We start from the raw sequence: 26,861 nt of genomic DNA on the forward strand, positions 1-26,861 counted from the left end.
CCTTTAGTATATAGAAGTTGCTGGGATATGGAAAATATCAGGAATTACTAATATGTTCTTTTGTGAGCTAAATCAGACTTAGGATGGTAGTTGATTCATTACCATAACCAAACAAACTGAAATGATTGTTTTGTATGGGTATTTGTTTTTGTTTTCAAATTTTCTGGCACCTTACAAATAATTTATTGGTATGTGATTTATGAGAACGCCTAAGAGAATTACTCTAAAAATACCATTCTTTTGAAACCATATTATTTGAGTATGGCATTTTTAGATGCTAAAAATATCTTTTAATTGTCTCTTGAGATTTGTGGGATACATGTGGCTAAGACAAACTTGGTGTTTATAGTCTGACTAGGTCAATTCTCAGTATCCATATAATTCTTCTTTCATAATTTCTTCATGAAAAAAGTAATCATACAGATTCTGTTCACTTGCAACACAAAATTAATATAAATTCCATTTCAAACTAACCACCATCAAAAATTTGTAAGTCTGGTTTATATTTTGTAAATGCTGTATGTGGATGCCTTGCTTAGCTTAATTTTTGGAGAAATACATCTTTTAGAATTTTTCATCCAATTGTTAAAAATTGTGGTAATGGTGACAATATGCTATCATATTCTGGTTCTAAGAGTAATGCTCTTAGGTGTTTTCAAAAATCACATACCAATGCCCTTTTAATGTCCTTTTTCTTTTAAATCTATCTACCTACTGAATTTTTATGCAAACAAATTTGCTTTGCCTATTAAAATATCCATGAAGATTAACATTTTTAACTTTTATTTTAACAATTTTCTAAGTTCTCCTTTCAAAGGCACTAATACTAATTTCAGTGAGCAAACAGAGCATGTCTACAGATGACTGCTAAAAGCCAGGAATCTTAGAAAATGCCTTTAGGATTATTACTTGACATATGGCTTAATTTCCATAGCTGTTTTATGAGAAGTGGGAGAGAATTATTTTCCTGTAATCAAGTCTATCTTGTATTAGTGTGTCAAGGAAACTATAATTAGTATTTGAATATATTCACTTTTGAAAGAAAAAAAAATACAGGTATTACTGACCAAAGTGTCACTTGCAGCTGCTGACCCACAATTTTGAGTTCCAAATCATATCTTGAAAAACTATGTAAGAAATTTTTTTTCCATATTAAGGCGGACCATCTAATACTTATTTTTACCTTTTCAGGTTTTTTAGTTCTTTCATGGTTTGTTAGGTAAAGCTGCTATTTTGTGTTTTTTTTTTTTTTTAAGAGAGAGAGAGAGAGAGAGAGAGAGAGAGAGAGAGAATTTTTTTAATATTTATTTTTTAGTTTTTGGCGGACACAACATCTTTGTATGTGGTGCTGAGGATTGAACCCGGGCCGCACGCATGCCAGGCAAGCGCGCTACTGCTTGAGCCACATCCCCAGCCCCTGCTATTTTGTTTTTTAAGCACAGATACTAGTATGAGTTCATCTTTCCATTTTTATGTGTTTAGAACAGAATAAAGTATATGTTATCCTATTGCTTGTCTTTTACATACTTTAGGGAAGAGAGGAAATCTGGATATTTGCTTGTGTTTTTCTCATCCCTAGTCTCCAATGAATACATGACTTGATTTATCTTGATCAGCCTAGTAACTTGCTCCACATTTTTCCAAAAGTGCAAAGCAGTTTCAGCTAAAAATACACATATCAAAATGCTCCAAAAATTGTGGCCACAGCTCAAAAATGCTGATCAATTTTGAAAATCTAAATCAGCCCGGCCATGAAACCGAGGGAAGAACCTTTGTGGTGAAGGACAGATTTCCAACAATTCACCACAGTCCTGTTCTTAGCTAGCGTTTGTGCTGATGTTGCCAGACAACTGAGGAATAGATGCAAAAAGCAGGAAGCATTATTGAATTGAGCCCTAGCGCCAATTTGGGAAAAGAAAATTAAAATGTAAAAGAATATTTTTCCACTCCTGGCGTCTGAACATAAAATGGCAAAATACATGGTTACTGAAAAAGTTACAGAAATTGCTAATTTTGCCAGAAAGTCAAAGTCAATTACCATTTTTTTTGGTGTTAAAAAATGCATACATTGATAATTTAAACTTTTTTTTAACACATAAGAAGTAGTTTTCCTGTAAGAATCAAAATGTGTATACATTTAAGTTGGGGGAAAAAATCAAAATGTATGTACATTTAAGTTGGGGAAGTGTTTTGACATAAATGGCTGTGTGTGTGGTCTTATTTTAGTGTCTTTTGATATTTTTCAGGTGACACTTGAAGAATGGATGATGATGATTTTGGTGGTTTTGAGGTATGTATTATTATTTATGTTTTGGGGTTTTAACTTTTGTAAGGTTATAATGCAGTAATCTATTTTGAAAATATATTATTTTTTGTTGGCATTCATGATATTTTCTTAATCATCTTGACTATAATCCTGGAATTAAAAAAAAGATAATTCAAGAAAAATTAAAAAGTATCATCCCTCTGAAAGTCAAAACTGATATTTATTATTGAAGGTTTGGTTTTGCCCATAGGAATGATTTAAATTGAGGTAATTAAGTGCTACCAGTAGAAGCACTGAAGAAGAGGTTTTAAAAATTGTCAGCAGATGATTTTGCTGGGATACATATCTATTAGGAAATACTTGTGAGATGAGGAATGAGTGTTAGAGATCTTGTCACATTTGCATGTTTACACCTGTAAGGAGTTGATTTAGTATACGAAGTACATAGCCTTTTGGTGGTTTATAAAACTAATTAGCATGTTTGTGTTATTAGATTATTCTCTCAGGTTTTGGTTGGATACTTTGTAAGTGGAAATTGTTAACTGAAGAAGCAGTGTCTTTTCCTTAATCCTTTTCAATGTGAGTTTATTTTATTGAAATATTTTATAACTCAGTTATTTTTATGGAGCCAGTATAGTCTTGCAGGAAAATCTCTGGATTAAGAGTCAAGATGCCTGAGCTCAAGTCCTGGAACTACCATCAAGTGAGCTCTGCGATTTTTTTTTCTTTTTATTTTAAAGTACAATTTTCACCTCACTTGGATTTGATAAAAAGTGAATCATAAAATTAAGGAATGTAATTAATGTCATTAATAGGAGAAATAAGGTTTTAAGTATACATATAATGTTCTTAATTTTATGAAAGAATGGTGTTTTTTTTTGAAGTTAAGATAACTTTCTGTTTTGTTTATCTTTAATATCTATCAATAGGAGCTATTTAGTGTATGGACAAACCTATTTTTTGTGTTTCATCTAACACTGGTTTTTGCTTAGCACATTTGAGTGTTTTCTGCATTTTATTTAGTATTTTAGTTTTTCTGAGGTGATTGAATCTTATTTATATTATTGAAATATAATATTTCCATATTATCATCTGGTTAATTGTTAAACAATTGTTAATTGTTTGGAAATTGTTGGCTATTTGGAGGATACAGTGAAGTATAATTCCCTTTGTTTAAGCCATCCTTAATATATAAAATATATAAAACTGAATGGGTAGTGCTCTTTGAGTAACAATTATACCTCAATATTATGTTCAATCCATGTATTTCTTTCACTATTTCATAGGTGCAGTGTCAACTGACATTGTAATAATTGTTGCTATTAGGTTTCTTTTCACCCCAGCTGTAGAAGCATGTCAGGCAACTATCCTTGGTCATAAAAAATATGTTTATTTTTTTTCAGCTTGTAGCAAGTAGTACTATATCCTGTGTCACTTAGTTCCTGTGGCAGATTGTTTCATTTGACTTCTCCTTGGCTGACAATTCAATGCAGAATTCAAATTAAAATTATGGCTCTAATTTTTAGTAATAATTTTGCTGTGACCTGGTCACCTAAGAGACAGAAAACTCTGTATTCTTACCCACAAACTCAAAATTCAGTAATTGACTGTCCCAGAATTGGAGCACTTGATCATCAAAATGTCAGTTTTAGGAATTTTCTAATGTTAATGCTAGTAAGTCCAGCTAGTAATTATTCAAGGAGCTAGAGAATTCCTTTCCTATTTTTTTAAATACCTAAATCTAATGTGAATTAATTTAAAAGATTTGGGTTCTACATTTTTATATTTCTAAATCCCTAAGTCTAATGTGAATTAACTTAAAAGATTTGGGATCTATATTTTTATATTTCTTATATGGATGGGTAAATATTGTGGTGAGTTAAGTTAGAATAGTTAAAAAAAGTTCACAAATGAAAACATGATTAAGGATATATGAAATAAAAATTTCATTGAGATGAGATTTATTTGAATAAGGAAGAAAGATATTTACTTGAAGATAATAGGATATGGGCGCTGTGGGTGGTAATGTATGGTAGGGAAGGCAGCAATAAACCCTGAAAAGCAACTGGGTATTTAGAATTTGGAAGTATTTGATGTTCTATTTTCATGTATAACTAATTACAACAAATAAAAAAATTAAAAAAATGTTTTTAGTGTATTACAGAAGATAAGCATATTTGATCACTTAAATAGAATTTCTACTTTTTAGATCTTCTAAAATAATCTTGTCTTTTTGTTTGTTTGTTTGTTTTTCCTAGGCTGCAGAGACTTTTGATGGTGGAAATGGTGAAACCCAAACAACATCTCCTGCTATTCCTTGGGCTGCCTTCCCTACAGGTACTGATAGACAATAATTAGGAGTTTTTCCCCATTTAACATTTTTGCCTTTTTCAGAATCTTTTTCTACTTTTTCACTTGTCCTTCTCTGATCAGAAGATTGAGTCTTTAATCTAGTTTTCATTTTAAAGAGAAAATTATGAATTACATTACAAATTCCATGATAATGGCTTGATCCTAAAAATGATCTTCGGAACATTAAATGAAATTAAAGTATAATTTATATTTTTCTAATTTATCTTAGTTTTAGAAAGGTGAGGTGTCAAATAATTTTTTAGTCTTGATCATTTGTTAAAGACTGCCATTTAATATCCTAAAAATAACATTATTTTTGCTAGTATTTAAATTGCTCATAGTAAAATCATTTAGAAATATTGAATATTAAAAATAAATCATCAAGGCTGGAGGTGTAGCTCAATGGTAGAGTTTGTGCTTAGTATGTACAAGGTCTTGGGATTTAAACCCCCAACACACACACACACACACACACACACACACACACACACACACACACATATACACACACACACAGATGCACGCACAAGTCATTAAAGAAATTAAGTACAAAAAATTATATTATTGAGAGATATTTCTAAGAAACCTAATGTTCAGTAGTAGTATAATTCATGTCTATATAAGAATTTGACTTTGCTAGGCTTTTTTTTTTGTCAAATCATTATAAAGTTAGGGCTTAAAGATGAAAGTCTTTTTCTTTGACAGTTTTGCCTGATTCTAGATTATTGGAGGTATGCATCCTACAAGTGTTTATTGAGTGCTTAGTTTGCATTAGACCCCATGAGGATAGAGTGTTGTGTAGAGCATAGTCTAATCCATATTTCAAGGGCAAGGGCAAGCATATGAATACTTATTTTGTGAAGCACATTTGTCATTTGAAAGGAATGATGATTTTGTCACCCATTCATTTAGTAAATGCTTATTTCATGCCTGGTGTGGCTGAGTCAGTATATATTGTTGATCTGAACTTTGAAAGATGCATGTGATTTCAAAAGACAGATATGGGATAGTAGTATGTGATTGAACCCAGTGCCCCCTGCATGCGAGGCAAGCGCTCTACCACTGAGCCATAACCCTAGCCTCAGTAGGGGAGGATTTTGAAGGGAGGAAGACAAATGGAACAACAATGCAACAGAGGAACAAAAAGGGATGGCCTAGTTAGAATGCTCATTCTTGCTTCATGTTTTGTGTACTCTGCCCAGAATTGTCTCCCTTACTTCCCATGCTACTTTTCCCCATTCGTTACTATCTTACTTATTAATTATGTTATTTCTTGCTTTAATGTTTCTTTTTCTGTGAAACTTCCCACTAAACCCTCTCATGTCTACATGCAACTTATTATCCAATTTCCAGTTAGATTTTAAGTTTTGTGAGTTTAGCCATCATGTCTATTTGTACTATTATTGTATCTTAACTGCCAAACATAGTGTCTAGTTTATAGTTATCCCTTGATAAGTATTTGTAGAATGAATAATTGGAAAAAATGGAATGAATTTAGTAATGGAATCAATGAATAGATTAAGATGGCAGGAGAAATCAATAGGAAGCATAAGGATAATAAATGATATTTTTGTGTAATGGCTTAGAATTTTTATGTACAGAACAACTACCCTTTTCCTGTTGTGCAGATGAAAAAATGATGGTATAGGTACGTTTAGAGATGAAATTTAGTCTTTCTAATTCCATTTCAGTACTTTTCAGTAACTCAATTTTTTTAAAAAAGGCACCAGGACTTTCTGACTAGATGTGATTGTGAAAGAGGAGTCAGATTGATTTTTGAGGTTTCAAGCCTTGATTATGAAGAAATGTTGTTAGTATGACTAGAAATAGAAATAGAGAATTTCGGGGTTGGTTTTAGAGAGAGTGGGGACATAATGGATTCTCTTAAACCTGTGTATTTAAGGTCTCTAGAACTGAGTAGAAAGGTCAGGGCTAGAGTTCTGAGCTTGGGAGTTGTAGATTAATCTAGAGATGTAACTCAGTGGTAAAGCATTTGTCTAGTACATGTAGGCCCTGGGTTGGGTCCTCAGTACCAGATTAAAAAAAAATAAAAGGTCACAAAAAGTTGCAGGGGATCACAGGAAGAAACAGTGTATAGAAAGAGTAGGGCTGAATGGATTAATATAGGTGTCCATTGAGAATAGAATTCTGTGAGGTAAGGGGAGGGTAGTTAAGTACTACAGCATAGAAATTAGAAAAGTTTGAAAAAGCTATTATTAACTAGTGTCAAAGGCTGTAGAGAGGATGATTGGTATGATTGTAGGTTCATGGAAAACCCATAGGTGGCTAACCATGGTTTTTGAGGAAATAGATTCAGTAGATTGGAAGTTGAAACCAATTTTTAACTTTCTATAAAAGCAGGAACAGAATCTGTTTTTCTATAATAACTTATGGCAGTATACTAAAGAATTATATATTATGGGAAAATTATCTAATTTCTGTTTCTCAGAAATGAACACTATATGATTTTTGTGTTCAGATCAACACTATATGATATATGTGTTCACTATATGATTTTTCAAGTCTTCAAAGTCTTCAAAGCTGAAACCAGTTAGAATTAAAGAACAACTTCTTTTCTGTGTGTGTGCGCGCACACACACATACACACACAGAGTCTGTCCCTCACTTCCTTAAAAACAAAACAAAACAAAATCTCCCAGAGCTATAGAAAGTACTCTTTTGGGATTTTTTTTTTTTTTTTTTTTTTTTTTTTTTTTTTTCAGAAAGGAGAAAAAACAAACCTGGCTAAGGGTTGAAGTTAAAAACCTGCTACATGTTCTTCTAGCCAAAGCAATCTTTTTTCTCTTCCATAGGTAATTTGTTTTCTTCTGGCTCCTGGGGAAGTCAGCCTCTGATTTAGGTAGCTAGAAAATGTTTAGATGGGAGTGATATGAATAGGTTAATTGGCATAACAATTTAATCATTTCTACACTAACACCAGTGAAGATAGAACCTTTAAGAGATTTGAGATTGGGCTGGGGATGTGGCTCAAGCGGTAGCGCGCTCGCCTGGCATGCGTGCGGCCCGGGTTCGATCCTCAGCACCACATACCAACAAAGATGTTGTGTCTGCCGAGAACTAAAAAAAATAAATATTAAAAAAATTCTCTCTCTCTCTCTCTCCTCTCCTCTCTCACTCTCTCTTTAAAAAAAAAAAAAAAAAAAAAAAAAAAAAAGAGATTTGAGATTCTTTTCAGCCTAAGACAAATTTTCTGCTTGTTTTTTTTTCTACCTGAGGTATAGCCTCAGCTGTCTATGATATATATGAAAAATATTTCTTGAAATAGTTGAATATTAATCAAGTTTTAATGTAGCTTAAAATCTAAGACGATAACTCAGTAATATTGTTTTAGGTTTTGAAGTATTCAGGGGGGAAATGAAAATCTTCACTCTTGGTGTTAGGTTAAGGAATTTTGTTAGAGTATAATGGATTAGTAGATCTTGTGTTTGTACTTTTTCAGGACTCATGATTAGATGGAGCATGATTTTTGTAATAGCAACAGGAATAATTAATGGATCTCTCCAAGTGTCTGTTTATAACCTGCCTATCTGTCAGTAGGTCCAAGTACCTCAAGATCTGCATTTTTCTGTACATTAGCATCATTAACATAATGGAGCCTTTTAAAATTCTAGCTTATATGTAATTCTGATGATGAAATTAATTAATTAATTAATTTCCAGATAGCATAAATGAAAGCAAATTCTTATCTGTGGGCTTATATCATGTTAGAGCATCTAACTTGTAATATGTGTCTTTACACATCCATTATCAGGAATTGGAGAAGGTAAGTGATGAATATGAAATTAGCAATCTCTTCTTTACCTTTTGCTCTTACTCTCTATAAATATGGATATTATTACTTTATTTCAGTGAAAGCTATCCAAGAAGAATTGCCTTTATTCAAACATTTTCCTCTTTTTCCATAGTCTTACCTTCTAGATTGCTTTCTATGATTATTCTCTTAGAAGCCTGTGAGCTAAACTGTGATCTATGTAGTGTTTCTGTGCCTTTGCCATTGCTCCTAATTGTAGTACCTTTCCTCATCTCCCATATGCTTACCTGAGTCATATTTTTCAAGAAAAGCTTTACACTAAATTTATTCTAAATTAGTTCTGTATCTCATTAACTTCTTCCTATGAGGAACTGTTATCATTTTATTCCTGCAGTACTTGTTTTGTGCTTAGTTCTTGTTAATTCATAGTTTTAAAAGTTGTGGTAAAACACATGCAACAGAATTTACCATCTTAATAATTTTAAAGTATATAGGTCAGTATTGTACCTTGTAAAATCGAAACTCTATACCTATTAAACAACTCCCTGTTTTCCCTCTCTCCTCAGTCCCTGACAATCACCTTTGTACTTTCAGTTTCTTTTTCTTTTTTTTATTGATTTTATTATTTTTTGTACTTTCAGTTTCTATGAATTTGTTATAGATACCTCTTTAAGTAGAATCACACAGTATGTGTCTTTTGTTTTAGGCTGGGCATTGATCTCAAGAACTTGCATATGTTTGTCAGGTGCTATACTACTAAACTACATCTCCAGGCCTTTTGAAAAAAAAATATTTTGAGGCAGGGTCTTGGTAAGTAGCTCAGACTGGTCTCAAATTTTTTATCCTTCTACCTCAGCCTCTTGAGTAGCTGGGATTACAGGCATGAGCACCACATTTGGCCAGTATTTGTCTTTTTGTGACTATCTTATTTTACTTAGAATAACATCTTAAAGATTCATTCATGTTGTAGCATGTGTCAAAATTTACTCCCTTTTTAATCCTGTGTAATATTCCATTGTGTATTTTGATCTCCTTTCTTAATACATTCATCTGTTCATGGATATTTGGGTTGATTCCACCTTTGACTATTTTAAATAAGGTTGCTATGAATATGGGTGTTTATTTTGTATTTTTAGTATCATTTTATCAGTATGACTCATCTCTATGTTTCCTTTTTTGTCTGAGCTTTGGAGGACAGAGACCAGGTTTTAAACTTTTCCAGCCCCTAAGTGCCTAATATAGCACTATGCCTTGTTAAAAATCAGTGCCCACTATTTCTTGGTGATTAGTAGAACAGATTTACTTTCAGTTATCTCTTCTTGATTATTTTTAATTCTGTGGGGTGAATTAAATAGTCTTTCGATGATAAGTTAGAAGGGTATAAACCTAAACTTTCCTTTAAAAATGCATTAATCTTGAAACTCTTTGGTATTTATTCAAAGATAGCTAAGAAATTATTTCCTTTGGGACTTAGTTTACTTCTGGTCATCCTCAGCTCAGACATATGCCTAGAAATAATGATTAATAAGAGTAGCCATAGATTCTGTGAATGAAAGGACAGCTATTTTATAAGTCTGTTCTCATCTCTGTTCTAGTTCTGCTGTGTACCAATAGGTACCAGTAGAAGTTAGACCAAATTTTAGTTTAATATATTACAGTTCTATATGCAATAATAGCACTATCCAATTCTCTTACCTCCTTTTTTCTTATTAATTTTTCTAAAGGAAAAAATTTTAGATTTTGTGCATAATAGAAGAAAGTTTTTGATTTGGCTATTTATAGGACTATACTTTTTAGAAAAGGACTTTTCAGTTTTTGACTAGGAAATAGATTGTTATTTATAATTTTTCTAAATCAAAGATGTTTCTTTCGTAAATGGACTGGTAATGTTCTTTTTAGGAAACTATGAGCAGAGACTTCAAAATTAATGACTACTATATATGTGTACACACACACACACACACACACACACACATATACACAATATAGAGTATACCTATACTTACATTCTGATTTCTTTCTTTGTCCACTTTCACCTTTAATGCAAGTTCTGTACATATACTCTTTGAAAGAGGGACCATGTCTTTAGTTGACCTTGCAAGTTCTAAGAATTGTATCTTAGTTTGGCATCTGTGGTTTTGATCATATTTTTTGATTGCAGTAGACCCAAAGTTTCAGAATTCATGGAATTTATTTAAATTAATTCTTTGGTTTGTTTTTTCATTCATCCTCCATTCACTCATTTATTATATATTTGCAATTATACTGTGTAACAGACACTAAATGCCACGTGCTGTGAATTTTATTCTATTTTAGTGATGTTATATGAAAACTGTCACCTTGAAGGACAGGGTGTTTCATGAAATCTATTGTTAATATTGGCAAACACTTTCATCAGTAATTTTAGCTTCAAAACTTTGATAGCAGTTGCGTGAAAAGAATATTAGGTCAGAATGCATTGTTATGTTGCCATTTTGTACAAAGTGGGTGGTGCTGTTTTACAGGCAAATGACTCTTCGCTTTTTACTTTTAACTGTATAAATATAAATTGTCTAGAAGGCGAGGTGGGAGGCAAAACCTTGAATATTGTCCTTTCCAATAATGTTTCTCAGTTCTTGTAGAACTACACAGACCACATTAGAATGCATTGACCATCAAAGGGAAAAACAAGTGGTCCAGATAGATACTTTAATCCAAATTAGCTCGTTCAAAACAGCTTATAAAGAGGGCAAACTAAACTGTCACAAGCCGACCCGTTAGAAGGAATAATGGGAATTGGACCAGCAGATGTTGAACCAAATAACTTAGATGTGGTTCACTTTGCATCTGGAGATATTTGCATACAAAGCCAACAGGAAAGTTCAAACATTTTTCTTAAGACATTGGCAGAGAGAAACCTGGAAGACAGATGCCTTTTTGATTTCATGGTTCAGTTTTTCCATTCTCCATTCTCCTGGCCAGGAAAACCTAGGACAACAACCTCGGCCATTTTATTAATATCCCATTACTCTCCTTGCTAACCCTGTTTTTCCAGTAGAATCTATGTTACACATCTATGAGAGCTCAGAACCTGAGTCTACAAACTTTTGTTTGAGGAATAATTGTTTGAATATTTTTCTTCAGATTTATCTGTGACTTACAGTGGTAACAATAAACATTAATCAAATGCATTGGTCTGGTCTATATTTGAGGTAAAATTTCAAGGTGACTCATTACATATTCACATAACTACTATGTAATAGGCAATATGGATAATGTTTAAAAACTTTCCATATTTTTTATTTTATATCTGTGTTAGACACTTTGTCTGGATTATATAAACTCGATTCCATTGTAGTATAATTTAATAGCATCTTTACACAGATTATTCGAAGAGAAGACTGCCATATAGCTTCTTTTTACTACTTTCTATGTTTCTAGTTACCTTCCAGGTTATTGACTTACATTCTTTTATTCTGGAGTCAGTTTATTTTAATGATACCTAAGACAATAGCTTCCATAAACTTCTGAGTTATTACTAAACATATAAGTATTAGTCTTCATGTGGGTTTTCAGTAATTTCTGGCAGTCCGTGTTCATTAATGTACATAATTGAGGATTATACAAGTAATATTTGTTATGACATTGGAGATGAGGTTTACAGTGTGGTTTAGAGTCACACTGAAAAGTTCTGGCTACGTTGTTGAGCTAACTGTGACTTCTCTGAAATGCTGATAATTAATCTATTGATTGAAAGACTAAATGATATGTAAGTGTTCTTTAAGATTTCAAGTTCTGTGTTTGTTATTTATTAATTTTTTCTGGTAACAGTTGTCTATAATATGAGTAGCTTCAACTTACTGGGTTTCATGGTGCCTAGTTTTAACTGTGTGGTGCAACTGACAATAGAACTAATGTAATAAATTATATTTGTTCTAAAAACATAGCTATACACATAGAATACAAATATTAATATGAATAACTATAATACTTAAGACAAACTTGGTCCTCTTCTATATATTTTAATGATGAATTACTGTTTATATATAATTTTTCCCTTATAGTATTTTATGGTACCATCTGTATCTGTTCTGATTCGGAGTTTGCTTTTTACAAAGACATTTTAGAACATTTTAGAATATATTTATATACAAATGAATAGCTTAAAAATAATGTTGTAGATATTTTCTGTTATTACTGAAAAAATTAAACTTTAGCAGTGATTTTTTTATGGAGATAGTACTCTATCATTGTAATTCTAAATTAGCAAAAAAATCTTTGTAGCTCAGTAATAGTAGAAATCATTGCTTAGCAGTCTTATATCAATATCTATTTAGTTTTCCTTCAGAATTACATTTCTTTAGCCTCATGAAATTACTCTTTATTGTTATTTTAAAAATTTATTTATTTTTTAGTTGTAGTTGGACACAATACCTTTATTTTATTCATTTATTTTTATGTGGTGCTGAGGATCGAATCCAGGGCCTTGCACATGCTAGGTGAGCTCTCTACTGCTGAGCCAGAACCCCAGCCCTTGTTATTGGTTTTTTTAAATTGCTTTTATTTTTAAAATACATGACAGCGGAATACATCACAATTCTTATTATACATATAGAACACAATTTTTCATATCTCTGTATATAAAGTATGTTCACACCAATTCATGTCTTCATTCATGTACTTTGGATAATGATGTCCATCACATTCCACCATCATTGCTAACTCCCTGTCCCCTCCCTTCCCCTTCCACTCCTCTGCTCTATCCAGAGTTTGTCTATTTCTCCCATGCTCCCTTTCCCTACCCCACTATGAGTCAGTCACCTTATATCAGTGAAACATTCTGCATTTTTTTTGGTGGGGAATGGCTAACTTCACTTAGCATTATCTTCTCCAACACCCTCCATTTACCTGCAAATGCCATGATTTTATTCTCTATTGCTGAGTAAAATTCCATTCCATATATGCCACTTTTTTTTTTATCCCTTCATCTACTGAAGGGCATCTAGGTTGGTTCCACAGTTTGGCAATTGTGAATTGTGCTGCTATAAACATTGATGTGGCTGTGTCCCTGTAATATTGCTGTTTTTAAGTACTTTGGGTATAGACGGAGGAGAAGGATAGCTGGATCAAATGGTGGTACCATTCCCACTTTTCCAAGGAATCTCCATACTGCTTTTCATATTGGCTGCACCAATTTGCAGTCCCACCAGCAGTGTATGAGTGTGCCTTTTCCCCCACATCGTCACCAACACTTATTATTGTTTATCTTCATAGGAGCTGCCACTCTGACTGGAGTGAGATGGTATTTTAGAGTAGTTTTGAATTGCATTTCTCTAGTTGCTAGAGATGATTGGGTTATTTGTTTTTTGGTGTTTAGCTTTCTGAATTCTTTATATACCTTAGAGATTAGTGCTCTATCTGATGTGTGAGGGGTAAAAATTTGCTCCCAAGATGTAGGCTCTCTATTCACCTGACAGATTGTTTCTTTTGCTGAGAAGAAACTTTTTAGTTTGAATCCATCCCATTTATTGATTCTTGGTTTTAATTCTTGTGCTATAGGAGTCTTATTAAGGAAGTTAGGGCCTAATCCCACATGATGAAGATTAGGGCCTACTTTTTCTTCTATTAGACGGAGAGTATCTAGTTGAATTCCTAGGTCCTTGATCACTTTGAGTTGAATTTTGTGCATGGTGAGAGATCGGGGTTTAGTTTCATTTTGTTGCATATGGATTTCCAGTTTTCCCAGCACCATTTGTTGAAGAGGCTATCTTTTCTCCAATGCATGTTTTTGGCGCATTTGTCTAATATGAGATAATTGTAATTTTGTGGGTTAGTCTTTGTGTCTTTTTCTATTTCTTTGAGGAATGCCATTAGGGTTTTGATTGGAATTGGATTATATCTGTATAGTGCTTTTGGTAGTATGGTCATTTTGATAATATTAATTCTGTCTATCCATCTTCTAAGGTCTTCTTTGAGTTCTTCTTTGGGATTCTGTAGTTTTCATTGTATATTTATTTCACCTCTTTCATTGATTCCCAATTTTTTTTTTTTGAGGCTATTGTATATGGGGTAGTTTTCCTCATTTCCCTTTCAGAGGATTTGTCACTGATAAACAAATAACCCAATCAATAAACAAGCTAAGGACCTGAACAAACGCTTCTCAGAAGAGGATGTACAATCAATCAGCAAATATATGAAAAAATATTCATCATCTCTAGCAATTAGATAAATGCAAATCAAAACTACTCTAAGATATCATCTTACTCCAGTCATAATGGCAGCTATTATGAAGACAAATAACTATAAGTGCTGGCAAGGATGTGGGGAAAAAGGCACACTTATACATTTCTGGTGGGAATGCACATTGATGCAGTCATTATAGAAAAAGCAATCATGAAATTCATCTGGAAAAATAGGAGACTCAGAATAGGCTAAAGCAATCCTTAGCAGGAAGAGTGAAGCAGGTGGCATCACTATACCAGACCTTAAACTATAAGACAGGGCAATAGTAACAAAAACAGCATGGTATTGGCACCAAAACTGACTGGTAGACCAATGGTACAGAATAGAGGGCACAGAGACTAATCCACAAAATTATAATTATCTTATATTAGACAAACGTGCCAAAAACATTCATTGGAGAAAAGAATCAATAAATGGGATGGATTTAAACTAAAAAGTTGCTTCTTAACCAAAGAAACAATCTATGAGGTGAATAGAGAACCTACATCTTTGGAGCAAGTTTTTACCCCTCACACATAAAATAGAACACTAATCTCTAGGTTATACAAAGAACTCAAAAAGCTACACACTCAAAAAACAAATAACCCAATCAATAATTGGTTATTATTCTTCTTGAAATTAGGAACTGAGACTAGTTACTTTCCATTTTCTCTTGGTTGGGTTTTCAACCCCTATCCTATAAATATTTATTGTATACCAACCACAGGTGGCACAGTGGGAGCAAATAAGACAGACCTGGTTCTTGGAGCTTACAATCTAGTAAGAGAGTGAAATTATCAAAGAATTAAACAAATGATTACTGAATTATAACTAGGATATACTTTTAAGGGTGAGTACAGGGAAAGTAATTATAAGGGTACTGCTAATAAAGTGAAAACTGCATTCCAGAAGGGTTTTTAAGTACAAGTGTGGGTAAGCAGAACAAAGGCCTATTCTGTTTAGGGAGGCAGGGCTTTCCTGGCAGTTGTGCAGCAGAATCAGAAGGGGAGACAGGACATCTTTCTTTCCAATTCTAAATTTTGTCAATGTTCTTAGTCTCTCAATTTTATATATTTTTTTCTGATTTTTTAAATTTCTTTTCTTTGTTTTTTCCCCCCTCTATTTTATTGGGTTTATCCTTCTGGTTTTACTGATTTAAAAAAGTTTCCTACTTATCTCATTAATTCTTAAAATAAATATATATATATATATATATATATATATATATATATATATTTTTTTTTTTTTTTTTTAATTTGCTCTAATTAGTTACACATGACAGTAGAATGCATTTTGACACATTTTACATAAATGGAATAACTTTTTCTTCTGGTTGTACATGATGTAGAGTTACATGGGTTTTCCCTCTTATTACTACTATTACTACATTCTGACAATTTTGTGTATAGTCAAATTTCTGTAACTTTTCACTTTGTAACTTAATTTGAGATTATGTTACTAGGCACATCCATATTTGGGATATCTGTTTGGGTTATTGAACTTTTTATCATTAGGTCTCTAGGTTTTTTTCGCCTCCCAACCATTTTATCCAATAACAAATACAGTAGCTCTGTTTTGGTTAGAATTTAACTAGTATTTCTTTTTCCATCCTTTTGTTTCTTCATCTCTTTTTATCTTTATATTCTTTAAAAAGTACAATCTGGTAGTCATTGTCTTTGAATTGAAATATTTAGTTCATTTATATTTAACGTAATAAATTATATGTGTATATATGAGCATAGATATACACACATACACATATCTGTTACAAAAATGCATATATATATTTATGATTTTAATTTTGGCTTTCTTTTTGTATTGCTATTTTTTGTTTCTTTTTCTTTATCTTTTTGATTTGATTTTTAAATTTCCTTTTGCTCCTGCTCTACTAATTTGAATGTACTTTGCTTCTCTTCTTTTGGTGGTTTTTCTAGAAATTTTAACAAAGATTCTTAACTTATTAAAACCTAAAGTAAGGGCTGGTAATGTGGCTCAATGGTAGAATGCTTGCTTGTCATGCTTGAAGTCCTGGATTTTATCCCCAGCACTTAAACAAACACACCAAACAAAAATGAATGTCATTTGTCTTTTGAGTATCTTTGTCTTCCACGTTTCCTTGTGGAATATTTGAAGTTTTTAAATTTCCTCTCTCTGTTATTATGCTATTGTTGTCTAATAGCATAATAACATATATGTATATGTATGTATATGTATACATAAATCTATATTTATTATATATATATAAAACATATACGCACATACATACATATGTACATATACATGCATATATACACACTATATATGTATTTACATAGTATAAAGATTTTATGTGGGTATATAATATTTAATACTAATGTCTATGTTTATGTGTGTATCATATTTAACTCTACAAGACATTATTATTAGCATTACTACGCTTGTCATTGTACTTATAAGTTACTTTGACTTAGGTTTCTAGATTGCCAGTCATTTCTTTTCTCTGCACAATGCTGACATTACTCCACTGTTCTGTGGTATCCATAATTATTGTTGAGAAGTTAGTTGGTTGCTTTAATTGTTGCTCCTTTGAAGGAAAGTGGTCTTTTCTTTCTTGCTCCCTTTAGAATTTGCTTTGTATTGTTGGTATTCTGTAGTTTCACTGTGATGATACTAGGTATGAATATCTTTTTATTTTCCTTGATTATAATTTGTTGGGTTTCATGAATATTTCTGTTGAACTTATAGATTCAAGAAAGCCAATGATCTTTAGATTCAAGAAGCTCAACAAATTATGAAAAGTACTCTACTCTTGAAAATTCTCAGCCATTGTGTCTACCCACTTTGGTTTTGCTTCATTTTGTCTCTCCTTCTGGGACTCTAGTTAGACTTTTAAAAACTCTACTGTTGACCTCTTTTTCCCATTTTCACACTCTGTCTGTAATACAGTCTGAGTAATCTCAAATATATTTGTTATTTCACTAAATCTTCACCATTGTCTTTAACTGATGTCAAACTTATGCATTCAGTTTATAATGTCAATTTTGTCTTTCTTGTTTCCTTCTTCCTTCCTTTCTCCTCTGTTGTCCCTTCCTCTGCCCTTGTCTTTTCTGCTTTTACTACTTTGTCTATTTTGAGATCATATTACCAGATGCATTTACATTTAGAATATCTGTTTCTTTCCCTTACATTCTTCCTTGCTTTCTTCTGCTTCCTCTTTTTTCCTTTCTATTTTTGACGTAGTTCACTATTATTTGTAGGACATTTTCTTTTTTATCTTCAAGGATGAGTGTATTAGTTTTGGTTCACTTTTATCCTGGGAATATAGTTATTTGCAGCCCCCAATTTAAGAGTTAGGGTACTTGAGTAAATCCTGAACTTTTCTTTTTTCCTTGAGGTCCTGAAAATCCAGTTGAGGTTTACAAAGTTTGGCAGGTATGTTTAGGGAAAAAGTTTCTCATCTCCCCTTATGATTAGTTTTTGCCTGATTATTTCTTACTATTTTGACCAGTTTTCAGATAACAATGTATCTGAACAACTTTTTTTTTGGTATTGTTTTGTATTTTAATTGCTTTCTATGGGTGGTTTAGATAGATACCTAGTCTTTCTTACTTTTGGAAGCAGAAGTTTTTAATCTTAAATTAAGCAAAATATAAAAAAGCCTTGTTATCTATGCAGTCTGCTAGTTGATACCTGCTTTTAAAGTTAACTTTGTCAAAAGTGTTAAAATATTGTTATGAAAAATGATGCAGATTTGACTTTTATTTACTAGATTCTGATATTTACTGTCTCTAGTGCTAGGCCATTTGTGTACCTTAATGCATTTCCAAATGTTGTATCATCACTCTTATAATATATGCTATGCCTAATTAAAAATGATGAAGTCAAATGGCTAGAATTAAAATTAATTGTTTTGAATCTTTTTTAGTTTTAGATGAGCACACAGTATCTTTATTTATTTTTTTTATGTGGTGCTGAGGATCGAACCCAGTGCCTTATATATGTGAGGCGAGTGCTTTACCACTGAGCTACAGCCCCAGCCCCCAAATTAATTTTTTCTTATGCATTAGCTATGCAAATAATAAATTTACATATCTAGATCATTTTAAAGAACATTTGGTACTTTATGTAATTGAAATATTTTATATTTATTTATATGTATATTACATATGTTGCTTATAATTTCTGATTTCCACTTTTTTTTTTAAGAAAGAAAGAAATTGTTACTGGTCATGGTAGTTCTATTCAGAGTTTAATATTTCATCTTTTTTTTTTAAAGAGAGAGTGAGAGAGGAGAGAGAGTGAGAGAGAGAGAGAGAATTTTTAATATTTATTTTTTAGCTCTCGGCGGACACAACATCTTTGTTGGTATGTGGTGCTGAGGATCGAACCCGGGCCGCACGCATGCCAGGCGAGCGCGCTACCGCTTGAGCCACATCCCCAGCCCCTCAGAGTTTAAATATTTTCAGAGTTTAAATATTTTGAATTTAATTGGATGTAAATCAGAGATGTATTTGTTTTATTGCGTATCTTATAATAAAAAGTGAAATAAATAGACAATCATACTTTATAAGTACATGTTGAAAATAATCAGTTGTTTTTTTCTCCTTTAATGAGAAGTGTATAGGTTATATGAATTATGTATTTCTGGAAAGTTATTCACATTTTTATGTTTGTCTTGTATACATTTTATAGCTCTAATGAAGTCCAGGAAATTATAAAAAGCTTCACTGATGGGCAAATTGTAGTTTTTGCCTTATTCAGATTGCTGATTGCTGTTAGATTCTTGAGTCTGTAGTAGACTTTCAAGTTCTTGGAGCAAATGTATTTCAGTTTTCATAAAAGAACAGTGTTTTTCTAAATTTGAAAGTGTAGAGTTTAACTGGTTAAATCTATTTTAAAAAAATTTCATTGTTTTGCCTCTTGGATATATTAGTTATGACTTTTTGTAGAATAACAAAAAAATCTGGTGTAATAGAATTCGTAGTATAAACTTTTCTATGTTTATGTATTGAAAATTATACGTATAATTTGAAAGTTTATTTACAATTATTATATGTGTAATTTAGAGAAATTTCAAGTTTTTTAGACTTTTAATTTTATAATTATGTTTTACTTACCTGCTATGATTTATGGGAAATTGAGTTTCAGAGATATGCTATCACATTTCCCAAAGGCTAATTGAAGCCATATTTCAGAAGCCCATAACTTACAGTGATATATTTATAAGTATGGTAAGTAATATTAACATACCTATGTAAGACCATTTAAAGTAGAAATTATAATTAATTAATATTCTGAAACTGAAAAAGCCTTATATGTTCAAATATATTTTTATAAGAATAAGTCATTAACTTACATTAACTTACCTTTTTCATATTAACTGAACATTTTAGATATTTATAAATACCATGGTCATAAGGAACTTCTTGATACCCATTATAGGTTCTGTAGGTACTACCTCAATTAAGAAATGTTTTTTCATGCAGGTATTCAGTTTTAGATGTCAGATGCTCTTTATTTTAGCTTTTTCTTGAATTACATTGTCTCTTGATTAATTTAGTTATTTAAATTCAACAAAAACAAAACTGCATTACTTAATACTATTAGTCAGATTTTTCTGTTTCTTGCATCAGACTTTCTTATTATTTTCACTTCAGTTAAACTAGTTTATATAACATCTCATCTGGGATGTTATAACACAAATTTCATTGGCTTCTTTGCCTTCTGATTCATTCTGTAGATGGTTTCTTTATGTAAAGATGTTCAGAACCCAAACTTCTTTTCAGTGGCAAATTACTATAATCTATGATCTAGTAATGGACTAACATATAGACTTTACTCCACTCATTATCACTCTGAACGTATTGGTGTCTCAGTAAAACCCAAGTTTCATGATCTTCTCTGCACGTTTTCCCAATGTGTTCCTACCTCCAGTTCTTTGCTCTAGCACTTCTCTCCAGCTAGAATACTGTTCTTCATCTCTACCATGTACAAATCACACCCTTCCATCAAGACCTAGTTTTAATATCTCTTTATTGAGCCTTCCTTAGCCACTCCCCCAAGTTCCCCATTCTCAAACAAATCTGGTAATTACCTTTCTTTTTTTCCTAGTAATTACTGTTTATCTGTGACATTTCATGCTGTTAGCTTGTCTCCTTCAGGTTGTTAGTTATGACACTGCATAAACTCTGATTCTTTAATCCTTTTCTGATCTTGACTTTTGGTTTCTTCATATGTCTTATTTTCCTATCTTTTTAAAAGTTGACTTTTAGGCTTTTGTGCTGAATCCGTATATCTTTTGCACTCTGATAATAAATTTTAATTTATGGTTTCAGATTTGTGCCTTCACTCTTTCTTTAGAACTTCAGACATATCTTTATTTGCCTTCTTGCTCTTGCCCCTTATGGCTTGTTCCAGATGGATATACCTTAACGTGAACAATATCTAAAACACAACATCTTTTCCCTTGTATTGATCAAACCTGCACTTGTTCTTATATTTATTTTCTCACAATAAAATTATTGTTCACCCAGGAGCATAAGCCACATAACTATAAGCCAGCCTCAAATCTTTGTCTTTATTTGGTATAGCTGTGTTACCGGGGCATCTGTGATCACCTTATTCTTTTTGTGCTCTTTATACTGAAGTATAGTACTTGCTGTTCCCTTAAATATGTCCTGTGGTTTCATGACTCTCTAGCTTTTTATATGCTCTTCCTTTTGCCTGAAAATTCCTATTAAGACTTATATAGGCTGGACATGAATCCTAGCTTCAGTATTAATAATGAACTTGACCAATCAATTAGCCTTTTAAGTACCTGTTTCTTTACCGCTACAATGTACTAATATCTGCTCAGAAGAGGTATTGTGAATATAAAATACAAATTCTCACATATGATTGAAGGTGATAATATATACTATTGAATATATAACTGAGATGTTGTCATTTAACTATTAGTTTTCCCTTTCTCTTACTGTTTCTCTACCTAGAAAGCCTACCTTAGGATCAAATCCTTTGTTAAACCTTTCTTTTTATAAAAATGAATATAATACTTTTCTGCTCTTATACTTAATTTTGCATTTCTATTTCTGTGTGTTAAATAATATGTTTACATGTCTTTTCAGTAGAATGTAATCTTTAAGATTGGGAAACTGCCTCTTAATTCTCTTTAATAAAACTGATAATAGCATCTTTGATAGCCCGTAAGTTAGGCACAGAGTTTTGTGTCCATGAAAGCCTGTGTGTTTTCCTGGGAAGAGAAGTTCATTGCTTCTTTTAGACTCTCAGAAGAATTTGTTTCTTAAAAAAGATAAGGACTCATGGCCTACCACATGATACCTATTAAATAATATTACATTGAATTAAACCATGCATTTCTTGAACACTGGGTGATAGCAGTAGCAATTTTCTGTTTTCCTATCCCATCTGTGAAAGAGGAATCTGAAAGCTAATGATTCCTACCTCTACTTTCTTCCCTTAACTTTTGGTCCTCTGTAGCTCTTTGAATGAATTTATAGCTAGGTGTTTCCCTGCATTAAAGCTCTTTCTGATTGAAATTTATGGAATGATTTATTTGTTGCACTAAACCCTTCCAGATATGAATAGACTATACATTTTGGGTGAATTAATATTATATTGATAAAATGCTATAAATATAATTTTTCTTTATATAAAGCATATTATCATGTCTCCTGGACAGAAAAGGAAAGAACATACTTTCATTCTTACTTTGTCATCTTTGTCTCTCTTTGTTTCTTTATGTACATCAGTTAGGCTTGGCCTAAAATATAATAACATAACATCACCTTTTATTTAGGACTTAATTTTATTTGCTTCTTTTATTTGGGTTGTTGGAAGTATAAACAGAAAAAAAAATCTAAGTAAGTACTTTGAGGACAGTGAATCTCCAAATGTATTTAATTTCTTTCAAAATTTCATCTCAGAAAAATCTCTAATATGAGCAGGTTGTCACCTTTTAAAAAAATCATAATTTGAACCAAAACATAAAATACACAAATCTTTTCCCTAGGTTTGACTTACTTAACCTAAGAGTTATGATGTTATTTTGATAATACTGTAAGATTTTAGTAGAATTTTAAAATAATTTTGCAAACTTAAATGGAATGTTAAGGAACAGAATTTCAGAGACATCAGAAAGAATTCTTTTTCTTATGTCTTATATGTGAAGAGGAAATTGTTCTTATACATGATTTACCCTTCCTTTCAACTCTTTCAAGTATTTATGATAGGTTCTTAACTTTTTTCCTGTGTTTATCTCTCATTATTGGGATTACCGTCTGACTCTGCATCTTATGATTTAATTCAGTTTGAAATATTGCATGCACAATCTGAGACTGGCTATAAAACATTGTGTGTGGTAATAACTGATCTTATTCTAGCTATTATTTGAATGAGTAATAGATAATATACAATTTTTATAATCTACCTATATAAATCTAAAATGGTGATGGATTGCATATTGAATTGGCAGAACATAAAGAGGAAAGAAAGATTTGCACCTCTTTATGAATATCTTTCTGTTAAAGAGAATTGCCACTGGGCATGGTGGCACATGCAGGTAATCCCACCAACTGGGGAGGCTGAGAGAGGAGGATCCAGAGTTTAAAGCCAGCCTAAGTAAAAGTGAGGCACTAAGCAACTCAGATACTGTTTCTAAATAAAATACAAAAATAGGGCTGGGGATGTGGCTCAGTGTTCAAGTGCCCCTGAGTTCCCATCCCTGGTATCCCCCCCCCACCCCCCAAAAAGAGAATTGCTAATTAATGTTTGAGAAATCATAAAACCTTTAAAAAAGATATCCTCCATAGTATTGCTTTGCTTTTAATTTGCATGCTTGTATTGTTCTTTTTTAAAAAAATCTCTGTGTCTTCATTCATTTTCATTTTTTAAGGAAGAGTTTAAAGCACTGATATATTGTTGAAAATAATCTATTTGGGTAAAGTAAATTGAAAGGATTTTATTCATTATGCAATTTTGAGAAAGATTTGGGTGTCATATATTGTGTGGACATAGTGTTTATATCATTCATGGTTTAACCAGAAAAACAGAACCAGTGGGAAGTATATTTAAGAACTTTATTGTAAGTAAGTGGCTTACATGATTTGGGGCACTGATCAAGTAAGTCTGAAGACCACAGGGTGGACTGTCAGGAGGATAGTTTAGAATTCTTAGGTGTGGGCTGAAGCTTCTGTCTACAGGCAGAATTTATTTATCAGAGAAGCCTCAGCCCTGCTTTTAGGGTTTTTCAAATGATTGAATTATCTAGGCTGCTCTGAATTGCTTCAGATCAATTTACTATGGACTTTAATCATATACAGAATACCTTAGCAGTAGTATCTGGATTAGTGTTCCAGTGAAAAACTGGAGGTTATTGCTTACCCAAGTTGATGTATCAAAAGGCCATTATGATACTCTTATGTTTTTTTGTGTATGTGTGTATGTCTTTGTTTTGGTTTAGATATTATGTGTCCCCCAAAAGCTCAGGAGTGAGACAATGCAAGAAAGTTTAGAGATGAAATGATTGAGTTATAAAAGATTTAACCTAATCAGAGCATTAATTCCCTATTAGTATTAACTTGATGCTAACTGTAGACTGGTAAGATATGGCTGGAGGAGGTGAATCCATGGGGGCATGCCTTTAGGGTATTGATTTTACCTGTAGTCTGTGGAGTAGAGATATTTTGACTGAATGGGCTATCTATAAGTATAAGCCTAAGAGTAAAACTGTGTCCCTGCAACACAATCTGGCCTTCAAATGGTTTTTCTGGATTATTATACAATCTTGTATTTGAAGTTGGTCTGTCAGGAGTCAAGTATATGAAAGAGATTCTGTATGTACAGGCAGTTATGCAGTTGCATGATAAGGGGTTTGAACAGTTAGGAACTAATTTGAAGGCATCTGGAGTGCAAGGATAGCAGGGCACAAGAAGAAAGGGTTAAAATAGATTCAAATCTTTTAAACCCACTGCTGGCACTCCCAGCACTGTTTCTCAGCCTGGCCCCAGGCAGCCACTGATCCTCTCACTGTGGGTCTAGGATACCATCCCAGGGCTGAGGGTGTGGGGGCGTGGGTATGGGAATCCAGGAACGCTGCCTGGGCTGTAGAAAAATGGCCTAAGAGAACCCAGCCTTTGCCCTTCCTCCCAGCCCCTTTTACCCATAGAGTGGGGCTGTGGGTAGAGGCCACTAGCCACAAAAGATGTGAAATTAGACTCCAGCACTATTAGTTCATGACAGGGACAGGAATAGTCTCCCCTTTTAAGATCTGACAGGATACCCCATTTGACCAGGGGATATCCATCACTGGGCAAAGCAAATTTTGCTATAATGGTATCCCATCAAACTAAATGTATCTGGAGGCTGGCAGGGTAAACAACTGCACCCAGAAAAGAAAAAGAAACTAAAGCCAGCCTGTGTTTTGTAGGCAACCTCTGCAAAAGGATCTTCAAGGAAGTCTAAAGAAAAGGATGGAAAGGGCATCCTCCATTATATATCAATATGCCTAGTATAAGAAAAAGGCCCAAGCGGAGCCTCTGGGTACAATTGACAGTGGAGAACTTACTTAAAGTTGATGGCATTGTCCAGGCTCCAGATATTTTGTGTTCCAACCCCTTAAATGCAACCTAGGAGAAAAAAGATTAAGATTAAGACACTTTTTTTTTTTTTTTTTTTTTTTGTTGGAAGATTGTCCAACCCCTCTTCTGGAATGAAATTTGTTGTGGAAATTAACTGCACAGATAACATTCATAAAGATTGTTGCAAAATATGAATTTAAGAAAGTGAAAAAAAAGAAGACAAAGTTTTAGGTATGGAAATATTTTAATATGGAAAATTAGTAAGTAAAAAATGATTCTGAAAAGGTATTTTGTCTGGTAAATTAATATTCTCGTGCTAAGGTCCAAGATGAAAGAGGACAAAACTAAGGATGTAAGTTGTGAATGTTTAAGTAAGTAGAAGAAGGTTTGTGGAAGGTAAATCTCAAAAAGTTTGTGTTTGTGATTAAATTTTCTATAATTAGCATAGTCTATCAAAGTTATTTGAACTTTAATGTACTGATATGAAGCAAAGTCTGAAACATTGATCTGCTCTTATCTATCAAGATAATTTCTTGTATTTGTTAGGCTTTATTACTTGGAGAAATTAAGTTGTAAAGCAATTAGGGTTTGTACCTGTTTTAAAGTCTTAAATTATTACTTTATAATTGGTTAAACAAAGAACTGTTATTTAGGTTATAACAATATAGTTGACACCCTAAACATATGTGACAAGGTATATGTATACATTTGAGAACTGTGTCTGTCTAAGCCTTTTCTAAATTATTTGTAGCAATATTCCTCTTAAGATTTATATGGAAATAACAAAATTGATTGACATTTATATATGTCACTTAATGTTTTATAAGTTATATATAAAATTTGTGTTACTCTTTACACTGGATGGAAATTTAAATGAATTTTTGGAAGGTATTAAGGAGAGCCTGATTTGTTCAAAGGTGAACAATGTGAACATGAAAACATTCTATCACCTTTTCCATAATAGGGAAGTTAAAAGTTCTATTAGCCTTTCTGTTGGATTATGTTGAAGATGTAATGTTGTATTATATTTACTGATATTAGGAGACGTAGGAAATAATACATGAGAACTTTGTAGAATGATAGTTTTCAAAAGCGGCAATGATCAGATTCAGAAATAGAACTGTTTTTAAGATTTGTCAAGAGGCTAGCCTCACCTTAGTTAAGCCTTGTCCTTCTCCATGTTAGGATGGATCTGAAGTAGGTTAGAATTAAGCTTATTTAAAGTTATGCTCAAAAGAGATTTTTTTTACTCTTTGATTGCTATGATCTCAAAATAAATGGGATTTAATACATAACTAAGTAATGGTTTAAGATTATAAATACCATTTTAATTGATTCATATATATTATACAAGCTTAATATGTTTTTGCTCTATTAATTTCATTTTGTATTTTCCTTATAAATTTTATAACTGTTGCCTATTAGTGTTTTTTAGAGGTACTGCTTCTAATAAAACAACCTGAGTTAATTTGAGATAATAAGCTACAGGACAGATAAGTTATAATGTTGACTCACAGTACTGTATTAGGGTTCTCTAGAGGAACAGAATCAATAGGAAATATAATTATAAAAGGGGACTTATTATGTTAGCTTATGCAACCAGAAGCTGCATAGTCCACAGTGGCTGTTGCAGGCTGGAGAGCTGGAAGAACCAGTAGCTGTATAGTCCAAGAGACTGAAGATCCAGAACAAGAGG

The 26,861-nt window shown here is 32.4% G+C and overlaps 1 protein-coding gene across 4 annotated transcripts in view; it reads left to right on the plus strand.

The window, feature by feature from the left end:
- Window positions 1–26,861, plus strand: part of CCDC91 (coiled-coil domain containing 91) — a 355,737-nt gene that overhangs the window by 79,895 nt on the left and 248,981 nt on the right. For 3 of the 4 annotated variants that reach the window (XM_081309051.1, XM_081309048.1, XM_081309047.1), the window contains 2 exons: window positions 2,247–2,290; window positions 4,525–4,603. In XM_081309051.1, the coding sequence (XP_081165177.1) occupies window positions 2,261–2,290; window positions 4,525–4,603 (109 nt within the window). In that variant the 5' untranslated portion in view covers window positions 2,247–2,260. Of the gene's footprint in view, window positions 1–2,246; window positions 2,291–4,524; window positions 4,604–26,861 lie in introns of those variants that run through there. The other variant, XM_081309049.1, reaches the window with a different exon arrangement.

This window comes from Spermophilus citellus (assembly GCF_964194105.1).
Source record: "Spermophilus citellus genome assembly, chromosome: 10".
Classification (NCBI taxonomy): Eukaryota; Metazoa; Chordata; class Mammalia; order Rodentia; family Sciuridae; genus Spermophilus; species Spermophilus citellus.